Below are 16,704 nucleotides of genomic sequence, written 5' to 3'. Positions count from 1 at the left end.
GTTTTTTTTTTTTTTTTTTTTTTTTTAAGAGACAGGGTCTCACTAGGTTGCCCAGGCTAGTCTTGAACTCCTGGGCTCAAGGAATCCTCCTACTTCGGCCTCTTCAACTATTGAGATTACAGGCATGAGTCACGGCAACCCAGCCTATTCAAGTCATTTGCCCATTTTTGAATCTGGTTGCTTGTTTTTAAGTCTTAAGAGTTATCTGTATATTCTAGATATTAATTCCTTATCAGAAATATAATTTGCAAATATTTTCTCCCATTCTAGGGGTTGCTCTTTTATTCTGTTGTTGTTATCTTTTGTTTTGTTTTTGGGTTTGTTGTTGTTTTGTTTGTTGGTTTGTTTTTGTTTTTGTTTTTGTTTGAGTTGGAGTCTTACTCTATTACCTAGGCTGAAGTGCATTGGCATGATCTTGGCTCACTGCAACCTCCACCTCCCTAGCTCAAATGATTCTCCTGCCTCGGCCTCCCAAGTAGCTGGGATTACAGGCACACACCACCACGCCTGGCTAATTTTTGTATTTTTAGTATAGACGGGGTTTCACCATGTTGGCCAGGCTGGTCTTGAACTCCTGACCTCAGGTGATCTGCCCACTTTGGCCTTCCAGAGTGCTGGGATTACAGGCCTGAGCCACCGAACCTGGGCTGTTGTTAGTATCTTTTGATGTACACAAGTTTTTAATTTTCATGAAGTCAGATTTGTCTTATTTCTTCTTCAGTTGTCTGTGACTCTGCAGTTGTCTGTGACTCTGGTGTCATATCTGAGAAATCATTGCCAAATTCATTGTTGTAAAACTTTCTCCCTATGTTTTCTTCTGAGTTTTGTAGTTTTCGCTCTTATGTTGGATCTTTGACCCACTTTGAGCTAATTTTTCTGTTTTGTTTTTTATTTTTGTTTGCGTGCTTTTGAGACAGCCTCACTCTGTTGCCCAAGCCAGAGTGCAGTGATGTGATCATCACTCACTGCAGCCTCAACTCCCAGGCTAAAGAGATCCTCCTACTTCGGTCCCCCAGGGTACTGGGATTACATATGTGAGCCACTGTGCCCAGCCTTTTATTCTTTTTAATGCTATCATAAATGAAATTGTCCTAATTTCCTTTTCTTATTGTTCACTGTTAGTGTTTAAAAACACAACTGGTTTTAGTTACGTGTATATGATGTGTAGTGCTTAAGTCGGGGTATTAGGGAATCCATCACCCTAGTACAATGTATGTTAACCTTACTCGTTTATAAAATACTGAATTTATTCCTTCTATCTAACTGTATGTTTGTACCCTTCAACCCACTTTTTTTTTTCTTTTTGAGACGGAGTCTCACTCTGTTGCCCAGGCTGAAGTATAGCGGCATGATCTTGGCTCACTGCAACCTCCACCTCCCAGGTTCAAGCAGTTCTCCTGCCTCAGCCTCCTGAGTAGCTGGTTCACGCCACCAGCCTCAACTAATTTTTTTGTAGTTTTAGTAGAGACGGGGTTTCACCATGTTGGTCAGGCTGGTCTCAAACTCCTGACCTCATGATCCATCCGCCTTAGCCTCCCGAAGTGCTGAGATTACAGGCATGAGCCACTGTGCCTGGCCTAAGTTTTCTTCTTTTTTATAGAGATGGAGTACTACCATGTTGCCCAGGCTGGTCTTGAATTCCTGAGCTCAAGGGATGCTCTTGCCTCAGCCTCCCAAAGTACTGTGGTGTCCTGAGCCACCACACCCAGCCAAGCCACTATTCTCTATCTGAATATTTTCTCAGATTGTGTTGAAAGTATTTATATTTGTAAAATCCTGAGCAGTAGAAATGGAGTGAACATGGGATGTTTTAATATACTTACTTGTTCCTGAAGTCTAGGACAAGGTGTTTTGAAGGATAGCCTGGTGTTACTTGATACCCTGAACTGGCCATGTCTGCTGTGTGTTTGTTACACATTATGTGCTTTTCAAAGTGCGCTTGGTCTGAGCAAATACAGGGCATCAGAGGCTGGTGAATGGGAAGCATCTCTAACCCTTGAAAGCTGCATGTCCTGGCAGCAGTCCATGGCACAGCCCTGGCTCCAGGAGGGCTCTCAGCCACATCCCTGAGAGAACCAGCCCAGCCATGGGAATTCTCTTGTAGGAACCCACTTCCAGCGGGTGATCCCAGAAGATGGCCCTGCGGCTCAGAACCCAGAGAATGTCAAAAGGCTTCTCTTCTGCACTGGCAAGGTGTACTATGACCTCACTCGGGAGCGCAAAGCACGTGATATGGTGGGGCAGGTGGCCATCACAAGGATCGAGCAGGTGAGGGTGGGTGGTGCCGTCAGGGTGTCCCCCTTGCAGAGGTCAGGGCTCTGGTGCCTTTACGGAACAGCCTTGCTAGGGGTGCAGCCCTCAGATTCCTGAGCTCCCCTGCTCAGAACACCAGTTTCCCTTTGCTGGATCTTGCCTACTCTCTAAGTTTCCCCTTTTTGATGTGACCCCTGCTGTCTCCTAGCTGTCGCCATTCCCCTTTGACCTCCTGCTGAAGGAGGTGCAGAAGTACCCCAATGCTGAGCTGGCCTGGTGCCAGGAGGAGCACAAGAACCAAGGCTACTATGACTACGTGAAGCCGAGACTTCGGACCACCATCAGCCGTGCCAAGCCCGTCTGGTAAGGCCTCGGTCCCTGCCAGGAAGGCTGTGGGACTCTCCCCTCAGGCCAGTGGGCAGTTAGCCAGGCACACGCAGCAGAGATGGGCTGGGCCCACTCAGTGGCCACTGCCCTCACTGTCCCTTCCCTCCATCTCTCAGGTATGCCGGCCGGGACCCAGCAGCTGCTCCAGCCACCGGCAACAAGAAAACCCACCTGACAGAACTGCAGCGCCTCCTGGACACGGCCTTCGACCTGGACGTCTTCAAGAACTTGTCATAGATGCTGCCTAGGGTTGCTCGGGCCACTGCCCTCTCCATACCCATGACTGCCCCTTGCTTCTCAACTAAAGAATAGTGCCTCAGCGCAGCCCACACCGCCGCCCTCCTCGCTGTGCCGCACCCCTCCCTCTGCTCTCGTAGGAGTTAGGCTATCGTCCCCTCCAGTGCTTGGCTGCCCCATAGGCCACACGCTGCCCAGGCTTCGCTGACTTCTGAGCAGCTTTCCAGGAGGCCGTGGGGGAGCAGGAGGAGGAAAGGTAGCCCCTGAGGGATGTCCTTAGGGAGGGGTCAGCGCTGTCCCCATCCCTCCCCACCAGTGTCACCCCCTCGGGTAGGGACTGGGCCTCGTGTGGCTTCCTAGTTTGCTGGCAACCCCTGCCACCCAGCAAGGCACAGGCTCCTGTATTTGGGACTAGGATAGCTTCATCTTGAGGCTGAGCTTTAGAATCTGTAGAGGAGCCTAGGGTTGGATCCAGTCATGGCTGGCAGAGGTTTCTGGGCTGGGCCCCAGCTGTGGTGTGAACTGAGGATGACACAGGGCAGCTGGCGGAGAGCCTTGGTGTGACCTGGCACAGAGGGCAGCTTTGGTCTCTGCAGTATCCATTCTCTGCTGTTTCTTCAAGGGTTTCAGGCTGTATGTGGGGTCCAAGCATGCCCCACCCACCCTGCCTGGGCTCAGACAGCACCTGGAGCCTACTGAGTCTGTGCGTGGCCAGGAAGCCCCCCTCAGGTTGCCACCGCAGGGGAACTGGCTGCGCTGTCTTGGTCCTGTCAACCCTCCACCTCCCCCCACCTCCTCCCTGGGCCTCCTGCCCCACCCCACCACTCTTTCTCCTTTAACCCAGTGGAGACTTTCTGATGCATCATTTTCTTTGCTGTGCCAAAGCAGGTCAGAAGAGGGAGAGGAGGGGCCGGGGGTGAGGGGCAGGCCATGGCCAAGGGGCCAGCTCCCCCTCATTCATCACTCTGACCTTCACAGGGACAGATCTGATTTATTTATTTTGGTTAAAAAAAAAAAAAGGAACAGAAACAATTTTGCATTGCATTGGCTTGACTCATAAACTAAGTTATCCGCAGGCCTGTCTGCTCTGTCTGTCTGTTCCGCCTTCGCCCCTGAGGGGGTGGGGCTAGGCCAGGCCCCTCCTAACCCGCCTGGGAAACAGCCCTCTCCTCATTGGACAGGGGGAGCCATGACCACGGCCTGTAGGCCCTCACCCCGTGGCCCTCTACACACTCCCTTGCAGGCAAAGCCATCATTGTGAACAAGGCAGAGGTGGCCTGAGCCGCCAGGGTGTTTGGGTGCAGCCCTGTTTCTGAGTTTTCCCTGTTCTGGGTCTTTTCCCACATGCTACCTTGGAGATAGCACTCTGTGCTCTGTGCCTCTGCATTTGAGCCAGCGTGCCTGTGGGTTCACCCTAACCACATGTTTGTTAATTAGTGCGTCCTAGAGACCAAGCAGCGCTTCCAACCTGGAGATGGGGCCCCTTACCAGCACACACCCCGGGGTCCCCTCTGGCCAAGAGCTTCATCCCCCAACAAGCCAGGTATTGGCTTCCTGAGCACTGAACCAATCTTACCCCGGAGGAAGAGCTTAAGTGGGGTCAAGCCTCTGACTCACCACCCTGTTCTCTAGGGAGCACCTGCCTGGCTCCCGTGATTTATCCTGTTGTCCCTTTGCAGCATGGCTCAGGGTTCTTCCAATTGGAAGCGTGACCACCAGCCAGTGCCAGGTGGGGCTGGTCCTGGGGTGGGTGTGAAGACCTGCCGCTGCCACCTCCAGTGCTATAGACACGCTCCTGCATGTGTCTGCTGGTGGCCAGTGCCACCTCCCTGTGCCTCACCACCTACCCAAAATTCTGGCTGGGCAGGGTGGCTCACACCTGTCATCTCAGTACTATGGAAGGCCAAAGTAGGAGGATTGCCTCAGGCCAGGAGTTCAAGGCCAGCCTGGGCAACATAGTGAGACCCCCCCCCCAAACCCTACAAAAAAATTTAAAAATCAGCAGGGTGTGATGGCACATACCTGTAGTCCCAGCTACTCAGGAGGCTGAGGTGGGTGGATCGCCCAAGCCTGGCAGGTCAGGGCTGCAGGGAGCTGTTAGAACACTCCTGGCTGGGTGACAGAGCAAGACCCTGTATATATCCTGGAAAAATGGCCACAGGGTATGCTGCAACAAGGGAAGCTGGGACCGGCCTCTGCTTCCCAGCAGGCCAGGGAAGCAGAACAGCTGGGTGAGCAGAGCCCAAACTCCTAAACTGGTTCTGAGGGTCTGGGAACACTCCCCAGGGAGTGGGGCTTGAGTTGGCTCCCGAAGCAGCTCAGCATGGTGACACCTAGGGCATCCTGACGGTAGTGTGACCACAGTAACAGACAAAGCTCCTCTGGAATCTCGAAGTAAGTGGGGTAGTGGTCTTCCTAAGTTGCCGGTGCAGGTCTATGACCCTTAACACCCTGTGAGAACGGGGCTTTGTAAAGGCTCTGGAAAGATCGGGAATAGAACCTGCTGGATCAGGTACTCACACATGATGTCATGCAGATGGTTCTCTAGTTTTCTTCTGTTTCAGTTAATTGTCCCATTTCCTGAAATTGGAAAACAATTGTTAAAAGGAAGAAGCTCCACACAGTCTAGGCAGCATCTTGTGTGTTTAGACAAGACTTTGTGGGCCAGGACTGGAGAGAGAGAGAGAGTGTGTGTGTGTGTGTGTGTACCGAACAGCAGAGCTTGGGTTAGTGTCATGGATGTGTAGTAGGCATGGTGTGGTGTAGGTGAGCTGAAGGGAAATGCAAATCATTTTTAGGAGAAAGAGGCCTTGTCCTGGTCATTGGTGAGCAGCTTGGCCCTGTGACTCATCCCTGAAGCTCCTGAATTGTTGCCAGTTGGGCAGTGCAGACAGGGACATAACCTACCCAACATCACTGTCAACGTCCTTGTGCTTTTCTGGGTATAGAAAAGGTACTTCTGGATTCAAAATAGCTAAGCTAGATGTGAGAATGTCAGCTCGCTCCACTGGGGAGGGAGCTTCAGAGCCAGCCCCCCTCACCCAAATGCCATGGCTAGTGACTGGTGGGGTGGGCGAGGGTGAGAGACATCACCAGCCCATGAACTCACTATGGTCTGAGAGCTCGTGCTTTCTGGGGGTGGGGATTGGGGAATGACCGGCTGAGGCATCACCCATCCGCATGTTTCTGCAAAGGTCCACACCTGAGAAGTCAAAAGAGGCTGCCAGCCCCACTGGAGTGACTAGGAACCCTACACCCAGATTCCCTCCTTTTCCTCCAGCAGAAACAGAGAGTTGGATGCCCAGTGATACTTCAGGCCTAACTTTGGTGGGGTAGTGAGCTCCCTGTCGGGGTAGTATTCAACTGGGATTTCACTGCGGAGATGGTAGAAATGTCCCCGTGTAGCATTCCGTGATATGCCAGCAGGTCTCTGCTCAGGGACTCCTGCTCTGCCCACTCCAGTGCATACCTGGCTCTCTCAGTCCCCAAAACAAATCATCAAAGACTTCCTTGAATGAGGGCCAGAGCTGGGGGTTTTCTCCAGTATACCCAAAGGGGCCACATTACCCTCCTCCTATGGCCTCATTCACCCAACCAACCTCACCCATCTTCCCAGACCTCTCCTCCCTAGGGCCTCGCCAGCCCCCAACCTGGCTCATGGGCTTAGGGCCCCAGATTGCCACGGGAACTTCTGTTAACTTCCAAGTGCCCAAGTCCACCCAGGCCCCCTGCCAGAGGGTCTCCCCCTCCAGCGCTCTCTCCACTGGTGTGTTGGGTGTGGTTTGTCAGCCTTGAGACCTGCCAAGACCCTGTCTCCTTTCCAGCCCTCCCCAGTGCAGAGCTGTGTTCTGGTTTGCCTCTGGGACTCTTGACCTGGACACCCTGGGCAGAGTCCCTTCCTGCCCAGACTTCTGTCCTGTCTAGGGAAGCAACCCTAGGAATAGTCGCTGCTGAACAGGCCCCAAGGATAGGGGCTGTTCCCTCTGTGCCAGGCCTCTCTCATTTCCTCTGCTCGCTCTGGTCCTGAAGGTCAGGCTTAACAGGGTTTAGCACTTAAGTTTGGTGAAGGGTCTGGGCTGTGGATCAAGGAACAGTTTTGCCTAATTGTAGCCAGAGGCCAGGAAAGGAATGTAAACAGGTTGGTGACCAGATGAGTGTGTCCAGAGGCCCTAGTGGTCTGTAGGAGCAGATGTTACCCACACCCAGAGGTGTTGAAGGGAAATGGATGGAGCTTAGAGATCCAGGTGAGAAGGAAACATGAGTTGAAGGAAGACAGATGTCAGGAAGGCTTGCCTGGCCAACCGCAACGTGGAACTGAGAGAAAGTAGGTCAGAGGGGTGTGGCAGGGGAGGAGGCTGAATTTGAAAGCTTTGTGACATCCAGGTGGAAATGTCAGGGAGGCCACTGGCTTTGTGACATCCTGGTGGAAATGTCAGGGAAGCCATTGGCTTTACGGATCAGAGCCTGGAGACTCGCTGGGTCCTATGAGTCATCTGTGGGTGGGGGTCCTGGTCCCTGAGGCACAGGATCAGACAGTGGAGAAAAAGGAGGTGGGGGGAGCAGGGCCCCGACAGCTAACCATGTTCCTCTGCAGATCAGGGGCTGAGTCTAGATGTCCAAGGGGAGTCTTCTTTTCTTCTCCACCCAGCCCCAGATCTTGTCCCTCCCTAAGTTTTTTAAATCAGCCATGCCAGTAACCTGGCAGTGCCACTGGGCATCCTGTACCCCTTATTCCCTCCCCCTGCTGGGGCTATGCCAGGAGCCACCTGCTTGTCTCTTGAGGGCTGTATGGACTGCCTTGTTACTGCAGAATGATCTTCAAACTCAGATTTCATGCTGTCTGTCCTCTGCAGGAAACCAATAGCTCACCTTCCCCAGCAGTCTGGTTGCTTAGGGGCTGTCCTCCCTCCCCACTGGCGCTCCAGGCAGCCCAAAGAGGACCTGGAGAGGAACTAGGTGCCCCCTCCTCATCTCCTTGCTCCCTCTCCCTGGAGTCCCTTTCCCTGCCTTGTCTGTGGAGCCCACTCCCCCCTAGCCCGGCCCATCACTCAGGAGCTCTGTGTGTGTCACCATCCTGCCCCTGGCTTGTTTGCTGTCCCCCACGTTGGTTGCAGTGCCTGCCACATGGCAGGGACTCCCTTGGGCTTCCAGGATGAAGGGATACTTGTTTGTCTATTAAACTCTCCCTCCATTAGAGAGGCGGTAATTAAAGGCTGAGCGGAAAGGCTGGTAATAGGAAAGTGGAAGAGGACTTTGGCCATCATGTTGGGAAGCTACCATAGCTCTTTCCTTCCAAGACTCAACACCAGAGCCCCTTATACCACAGTGGGCCAGGTCCTGCCTAGACTTTCCAAAGTTAGGATAGAGCTCCCTCAACCCCCTCCCCACTCTTCATCCAGGGTTTATTTACTGAGTGGTTGGCACTTGCTCTTTGGGGTTCAAGTCACCACAAACGTATTCATTCTGTATTGTAAGAGCTTTCTAACTCCAGCCCAATGCTGGTCACTTCTACTTCCCCAGAGGGACCTCCTAAAACTGTCAATGCAGAATTGTAACTGAGACAGTGACACAGGTCTGACCTGGCCAGCTCCATCCTGTTTCTGACCTCCAAGCTGTTTTTGTTCATTCCTGTGCATAGGCTGAACTAACCTTGAGAGGAACTTAGTTTATAGGATTATAGTTTGAAATAAAGATAATAACAGCCTTTGCCCAAAACAATCCCCTTCTTGCCTGGGACTAGACTGCTTTTGTAGGACTAACAAATTAGTCAACAAGTTAGAAATTTTGGTTTAGGAGTCATGCCCCTGGATACTACAAGACTCTGATGCTCCCCAAGTCAGTCCTGGCAATAGCGTCACTGTTGTAAAACCTAAGATCAGTGCTTCAGATATTTTGCAGACCCTGCACTACATGGGTCAGTTGGCACCACCCAGATTGATAAACTGGCTCATGTGATCTTGTGGCCCCCACCCAAGAACTGACCCAGCAGAAGAGGACACCTTCAGCTCCCTATGATTTCATGTCCAACCCAACCAGCCAACACTCCTGACTCACTGGTTGCCTCCCCCCGCCCACAAAACCATCCTTTAAAACTCTGATTCCCAGCCAGGTGCAACTTCTGCCTCCTGGGTTCAAGCAATTCTCTGCTTCAGTGTCCTGAGTAGCTGGGATTACAGGTGCCCGCCATCATGCCTGGCTAATTATTTTGTATTTTTGATAGAAATGGGGTTTCACCATCTTGGCCAGGCTGGTCTTGCACTCCTGACCTCGTGATCCACCCACCTTGGCCTCCCAAAATGCTGGGATTACAGGCATGAGCCACCAAGCCCAGCCTTAAATAACCCATTTCTCAAATTGTGTCTTGTTGCAAAAATAAACAGATTTTTTAAAAGACAGTTTTGCTCTTGTAACCTAGGGTGTGGTGCAATGGCGTGATCTCAGCTTACTGCAACCTCTGGCTCTCAGGTTCAAGCGCTTCTGCCACCTCAGCCTCCTGAGTAACTGGGACAACATACAGGTGCCTGCCACCATGTTTGACTAATTTTTGTATTTTTAGTAGAGATGAGGTTTCACCATGTTGGCCAAGGTGGTCTTGAACTCCTGAATTTGGGTGATCCACCCGCCTTGGCCTCCCAAAGTGCTGGTATTACAGATGTGAGCCACCATGCCTGACTGAAAACCAATTCTTGTTGCACTTATGCCAATAACTACATTGCCATAACTTAAGAATACTCACAACTAGTTTCCAAATTCTGGAGAAATCAGGTAGAGAGAAACAAATATGTTCCAAATTTTGTGCACAGGAGTATAATCAATTGTTTAAAACGAGAAATAGCTAAAAGGAAAATTTTTCTTAACTCAGAAAAACAAAGCAAAGGATTAGCAACATTTTAAGCAAAAAGTTTAAAAAGATTACTTCAGGCTTCTGTTAGTTTAGTCCATGCAGTTAACTCCTGTTCTGTTTGATATTCATGAACATTTCAGCTCTCCATGAGAGTCCTGAAAGTTTTTTCCTCTACTGTAATATCACAATCTTGAATATCAGAAACCTGCATTCACAAACATCTGTTAGAGTTCCATAATTGATTATAAACCACCTTATAAAGAGGACCAAAACAAGACAATTATATATGGATGACAAAATATCTTAGCCACAGTCAACAACATGATTAACAAATTTGGTTATTTCTGTGGCATACAATGATTTTATGTAATAATTATAATTATCAATAACATACACTAAGTCATATCAGAATTATGAGTTTCCCATTATTTTGGGACACATACCAATAACATGTTTATAAAAATACAACCCAAAGAAAGCCAAACACCATTTCAATTTGACAATGCTTCCTGTATAATTTTTGTACCAAATAAGACAAACTTCACCTTTACTTTAGTGTATTATTAATGTTAAACCCAATTCTTAAAACCTTATAGGCTGGGCATAGTGGCTCACACCTGTAATCCCAGCACTTCGGGAGGCTGAGGTGGGCACATCGCAAGGTCAGGAGTTTGAGACCAGCCTGGCCAACATGGTGAAACTCTGTCTTTATAAAAAATACAAAAATTAGCCAGGTGTGGGGGTGCATGGCTGTAATCCTAGCTACTTGGGAGGCTGAGGTAGGAGATTCGCTTGAACCCTGGAGGCAGGGGTTGCAGTGGGCCAAGATTGCGCTACTGTACTCCAGCCTGGGTGACAGAATGAAACTCTGTCTCAAAAAAAGAAAAGAGAAAAGAAATACAAAGTTTTCTAACTTTGTTTTTGTAAGGTATAAATGGCTAACTGGCTGCACCATAGGCCATACCCTAAGTCTAGCCATGGCGACCCCCGTGACCTGCACATACACCTCTGGATGGCCTCCCAAAACCCAAAAGTCTGAAGTAACTGGAAAACCACAAAAGGAGAAGAAACGATCAAGCCCTGCGGTGCCTAATTAATTTTGAGAGATTCTCTGTTGTTCCTTATTCCTGCCTCAATTGATAAGGCAATTGGACTTTGTAACCAACCTTGGTCAACCTCATGACTCCAGACCCTATGACCCCCTCCCAGCTTGCAAAAACTGCCCTACACTGTAAATTCTGTAACTCTCCACTGCCTACCCCAAACCTATAAAACCAACTCCTATCCCACCGCCCTCCACTGACTCTCTTTTCAGACTCAGCTCACCCTCACCTGGGTGAATAAACAGCCATGTTGCTCACACAAAGCCTGTTTCAGTGGCAGGGGGCAGGGGGCCTCTTCATTCAGAGCCTGCATTTTAACAGTTGGTGCTGAATCCCGGGACAGTTTCAGGGGTAGTCCTTTGGGGAGACCAGCCCCCTGTCCCTGCTCCCCCTCTGGGAAGAGACCCACCTGAGACCTCAACACATCAGACCAGATCAGCAGCTCACACTTAGCATGCCAAACAGCTCTCCCACCACCTTTAGATTGGGTAAGCAGACTCTCCCTCTTTTGTTTTTTATTTATTTTTTAGAGTCAGGGTCTCCCTATGTTGCCCAGGGTGGAATGCAGTGGCTATTCACAGGCGCGATCCCACTACTGATCAGCACAGGAGTTTTGACCTGCTCCGTTTCCAACCTGGGCCGGTTCACCCCTCCTTTGGCAACCTGGTGGTCCCCCACTTCCAAGAAGTCATCATATTGATGCTGAACTTAGTGCGGACACCCGATGGGCATAGCGCGCTACAGCCCAGAACTCCTGGGCTCAAGCAGTTCTCCCACCTCCGCCTCCGGAGTAGCTGGGACTACAGGCGCGTGCCACCGCGCCCGGCAACTCTCCCTCTCTCTCTCTCTCTTTTCCTTTAGAGAAAAGGAGACAAGTCTCTCTCTCTCTCTCTCTCTCTCTCTCTCTCTCTCTCTCTCTTCCTTTAAATTCTTCTCCTAGGTACAGAAAAGGAGACAAGTCTCTCCCTCTCTCTCTCTTTTTCTTTAAATCTTTCTCCTTCTAGTAGAGACAAAGGAAACACTCTTTATTCAAGTAGAGACAGAGGAGACAAGTCTCCCCGTCTCGCTCAAAAACTCCAACGTCAATCATGGATTCGGGAAGACAGTCAGTCACAGGGACGCCTGCCTTGATCACTCAGCCACGTTACAGTCAGGGACACCTACTGAAAACCCTGGTAGCTGCTTGCTCCTTCTCCTTGGCCCTACTCTTTTCCTTAAAACTTACCTCCTTTGCCAGGGGCAATATTCCGCCCTCTATTCCTCATCTTCACCTCTATCTAGCCTGCGTCCTAAAAAAAATGGAATCTTTTTTCTTTCCTTTTTGGAGATGCGTTCTCCCTGCCAACTGTATCCAGATAATTTCCCAAACCCCAACCCCATCCACGAAACAACAGCTGCTGTCCTTCCTAGGCATCGTAGGATACTTTCGCCTCTGGATACCAGTTTTCTCAGATTGTGAATTTGTCTGTTTGGCATCCATTAATCACAGGGCCAATTGGATTAGCATTTTTTTTTTTTTTTTTTGAGACAGTCTCACTCTGCTGCCCAGGCTGAAGTGCAGTGGTGCAATCTTGGCACCGCAACCTCTGTCTCCAGGTTCAAGTGATTCTCCTGCCTGAGTAGCTGGGATTACAGGCATGTGCCGCCATGCCCAGCTAATTTTGTATTTTTTTTTAAAAGTTAAAAATTCCTTAATTTTTTATTCCTGGTACCACTACCACAATTTACAGGGCAATACACCTGATGTAATGAAAAGAAAAAGAAAAAGCCACAACAGATAAAAGACCTCGAGAATGTTCATCTAATTGACACTACATTGCATTCATCAATAGCTGCACTTTTTGCAAACTGTGGCTATGACAGTCCTGAACAAGAAGGGTTTCCTGTTTAAGCTGCAGTAACTTTTCTGACTATGGATCATCGCCCCTTCTGTGGCAGATATTTACAGTTCTTCTAATGCATTTGGGACGACTGTCTCAAAGTCTCCTGCAGCTTTCCTGACAACTCGCTCTCTCTCCTGCTAAGAACTGTAGCCCTTGTCTGCTGTTTTTAGAACCTTCTGCCACCAGATCCACCACTTCCACCACCAGATCCATAACCACTGCCATAGGGACTGCCGGAGCTTCTTCCACCAAAACTGCCCCCTTTCATGGGTCCATAATTTGATTGCTGTTGTCCACTATAATTTCCAAAATCATAGTTCCCACCACCACCATAGTTCCACCGCCACCATAGTTACCACCGCCAAAATTTCCTCCTTTATTGTAACCGTCGTATCCTCCACCACCGCCACCATATCCACCACCTTGGTTTCCATATCCTGGTCCACCACACCATGGCCCCCTCTACTATTATAACCAGGACCCCCGCCATAGTTGCCACCATCACCAAATCCATTATATCCACCATCGCCTCTTCCATAACTGCCTCTACTGCCACCACCTCCACCACCATAACCTCCTCTTCCACCAAAGTTTCCACCACGGCCAAAATTACCTCCACCACCTCCAAAGTTTCCTCCGTGACCTATAAAATTGCCAGATCCACCTCCACGGCCTCTCGGGGATCCAGCAGACTGCATCTCTTGTTTAGAAAGGGCCTTTTTCATTTCACAATCATGCCCATTAATAGTGTGATATTTCTGAACAACAATGTTATCAACTGTATCATGATCATCAAAAGTTACAGAAGCAAATCCTCTTTTTTCCACTCTGCCTGTCTTCCATAACTTCTATGGTTTCAATCTTCCCATACTTTTCAAAGTCATCTCTCAAATTATACTCTTCCGTATCTTCTTTAATACCACCAACAAAAATTTTCTTTACTGTTAGATGGGCACCAGGCTTTACAGAATTCACTCTAGAAACAGCTCTCTTTGGTTCCACGACATGCCCATCAACCTTGTGTGGTGGAACACACATTGCCGCATCCACCTCAACACAAGGTAAGTCACAAAACCAAAGCCCCTGGAACGTTTTGTTTGGGGATCTCTCATTACCACACAATCTGAGTGTGCCCCATTTCTCAGGATGTTCTCTTAAACTATCATCTGTAGTTTCAAAGCTCAGACCACCAATAAACAGTTTTCTCAACTGCTGTGGTTCCTTTGGATCAAGGCCCTCCTCCCCCCAGCAGCGATGGCAACAGCTGGATTGGCGCTGGGAGCGACCGGGTGGTGGTTTTACCTCCATTTTGAGACCAGACTCACCTCTTCCAATTTGAGTTCAATATCGCTAATTTTGTATTTTTAGTAGAAACGGGGTTTCTCCTGTCCGCTTCAGCCTCCCAAAGTGCTGGTATTACAGGCGTGAGACACTGCACCAGCCTTCTTCTTTCTTTCTTTTTTTTTTTTTTTTGAGACAGAGTCTTACTCTGTCACCCAGGGTGAAGTGCAGTGGTGTGATCACTGCAGCCTCCACTTCCCCTGCCAAGTAGCTGGGACTACAATCACTTGCCACCACCCCTGGCTAATTTCTGTATATATATGTTTTTGTAGACACAGAGTTTCGCCTCATGTTGCCCAGGCTGCTCTCAAATCCCTGGGTTCAAGCCCAAGCCCACCCTCCAAAGTGCTGGTGTGATATTGTGCTGGCCTAGAGCCAGAACCTGAGCAAAACTGTTTTTTTTTTTTTTTTTTTTTTTTTTAAATTTTTTTTTTTGAGACGGAGTTTCGCTCTTGTTACCCAGGCTGGAGTGCAATGGCGCGATCTCGGCTCACCGCAACCTCCGCCTCCTGGGTTCAGGCAATTCTCCTGCCTCAGCCTCCTGAGTAGCTGGGATTACAGGCACGTGCCACCATGCCCAGCTAATTTTTTGTAGTTTTAGTAGAGACGGGGTTTCACCATGTTGACCAGGATTGTCTCGATCTCTTGACCTCGTGATCCACCCGCCTCGGCCTCCCAAAGTGCTGGGATTACAGGCTTGAGCCACCGCGCCTGGCCCAAAACTGTTTTTTAAATAAGTTGCAATGGCTGCCCCATTCTCCTCACAATAACTACTGTCCTTGGCCTCTGTAAATAGAACTGCTAGTTTGTTCTGCAAAACTATGTAAAGCTGCTTACCTTTTCTTATCAGTAACTGCTAAAATCTGTGACTTCTATCACCACCAAGACGATGTGTAAACAAATGTATATCTTGACTTCTGTAAATCACTGAAGTAACAAACAGAATGACAAAAGTCCCCTGGCCCTTGGAATGTCCGGAGACCCCCGCCCTTGTCTCCACCCAGGAGGTGAATCACAGAATCCCCTAGCCCTTGGAATGTCCGAAACCTTTTCATCCCCATCCCCGCCCCTCACCCCCACTCCCAAGGTGGTTTTTTGGGTATAAAAAATCGTGGTACCCTCCTTTTGGCACCACAGGTTGGAGAGACGTGAGTCCTCTGTGGTCGCCGGCATAATAAATGACCCTGCAATCTGGCATACTTTTGTCTTGGTGATAACTTTCTACGCTCCGGTCAAATATAACACTGGGATTATAGGCATGAGCCACCCTGCCCAGCTTTATTTTCTGTATCTTTTTTTTTTTTAGGTGGAGTCTCTCTTTGTCATCCAGGCTGGAGTCCAGTGGTGCGATCTTGGCTCACTGCAATCCTCCACCTCCCAGGTTCAAGTGATTTTTGTGCCTCAGCCTCCCAAGTAGCTATGATTACAGGTGTGCGCCACCATGCCCAGCTAATTTTTGTATGTTTAGTAGGGATTCACCATGTTGGCCAGGCTGGTCTTGAACTCCTGACCTCAAGTGATCCGCCCACCTCAGCCTCCCAAAGTGCTGAGATTACAGGTGTAAGCCACGGTGCCTGGCCTCTTTTCTGTATTCTTAATGCTCTAGCATGTGTGACCTTGCTGGCTGGAGAAAGATTACCCTTCCTAGGGTTAGTCAATTCTTAGCAAAGTCCTCCCTCAGAATATACTTTTTACCTGCAAACTAATCAGTTTAGAGCCTACATGCCCAGCCATCTTCTTTATAAAACACACACATACCAAGTGAATATTTCCTCTGCCTGAAATCAACACACAGCCAAATTCCAGAAAACTTGGACAGCCCCAGTATTCCAAAGCCCACTACAATTATTCAAGTGAGCAAATCCTAAACTGTTCGCCTTGCTCTGCCTTGCCTGTGTGAACCCAAAATATCTGAGACAGGTCTGTCAATTTCAAAAGTTTATTTTGCCAAGGTTAAGGACACACCCATGATGCAGCCTCAGGCGGTCCTGAGGACATGTGCCCAAGATGGTCAGGGTACAGCTTGCTTTTATACATTGCAGGCACACATGAGACATCAATCAATATGTGTAAGCTGTACATTGGTTTGATCCGGTAAGGTGGGACAACTGGAGATGGGGGCTTCCGGGTCATAAGTGGATAAGAAACAAAAGGTTGCATTATTTTGAGTCCTCGATCAGCCTTCCACTGAATACACAATTTAGTCTGGCTCAGTGGATCTGCTTTTTTATATAAACAATAGGGTAGAGGAAGCAATCAGATATGCATTTGTCTCCAGTGAGCCTCAGAGGGGTGACTTGGAGTTCTGTCTGACCTTTGCCCATAAGGAATTTCCTTTTGGGGTCCCAGAATTTATGTTCTTTTCACATCTGTCCCACAAAAACCCAATAAAGAATCTCAGGGCAGGCACAGTGACTCATACCTATACTTCCAGCACTTTGGGAGACCAAGGTGGGTGGGTCAATTACCTGAGGTCAGGAGTTCAAGACCAGCCTGACCAACATGGTGAAACCCCTTCTATATGAAAAATGCAAAAATTAGCTGGGCATGGTGGCAAGTGCCTGTAATCCCAGCTACTTGGGAAGCTGAGGCAGGAGAATTGCTTGAACCTGGGAGGCAGAGGTTGCAGTGAGCGGAGATCATGCCATTGCACTCC

At 49.2% G+C, this 16,704-nt stretch overlaps 1 protein-coding gene and 1 pseudogene across 6 annotated transcripts in view; one reads left to right on the top strand and one right to left on the bottom strand.

Moving 5' to 3' along the window:
- OGDH (oxoglutarate dehydrogenase) overlaps positions 1–3,955 on the top strand; it is a 90,504-nt gene extending 86,549 nt beyond the window's left edge. For 4 of the 6 annotated variants that reach the window (XM_032244336.1, XM_032244333.1, XM_032244337.1 and 1 more), the window contains 3 exons: positions 2,105–2,268; positions 2,462–2,616; positions 2,757–3,953. In XM_032244336.1, coding sequence (XP_032100227.1) covers positions 2,105–2,268; positions 2,462–2,616; positions 2,757–2,877 — 440 coding nt within the window. In that variant the 3' untranslated portion in view covers positions 2,878–3,953. Of the gene's footprint in view, positions 1–2,104; positions 2,269–2,461; positions 2,617–2,756 lie in introns of all 6 variants that reach the window. The other 2 variants (XM_032244334.1, XM_032244338.1) reach the window with 1 other exon arrangement.
- An 8,535-nt stretch (positions 3,956–12,490) lies between these two features.
- LOC116527470 lies at positions 12,491–14,015 on the bottom strand (annotated as a pseudogene).
- Positions 14,016–16,704: the final 2,689 nt, after the last annotated feature.

Source organism: Sapajus apella, unplaced genomic scaffold, assembly GCF_009761245.1.
Source record: "Sapajus apella isolate SASKATOON/1434 unplaced genomic scaffold, GSC_monkey_1.0 scaffold54, whole genome shotgun sequence".
NCBI classification, from domain to species: domain Eukaryota; kingdom Metazoa; phylum Chordata; class Mammalia; order Primates; family Cebidae; genus Sapajus; species Sapajus apella.
The sequence above is the reverse complement of the archived record's forward strand: the minus strand, read 5'-3'. Positions and strand labels throughout refer to the sequence as shown.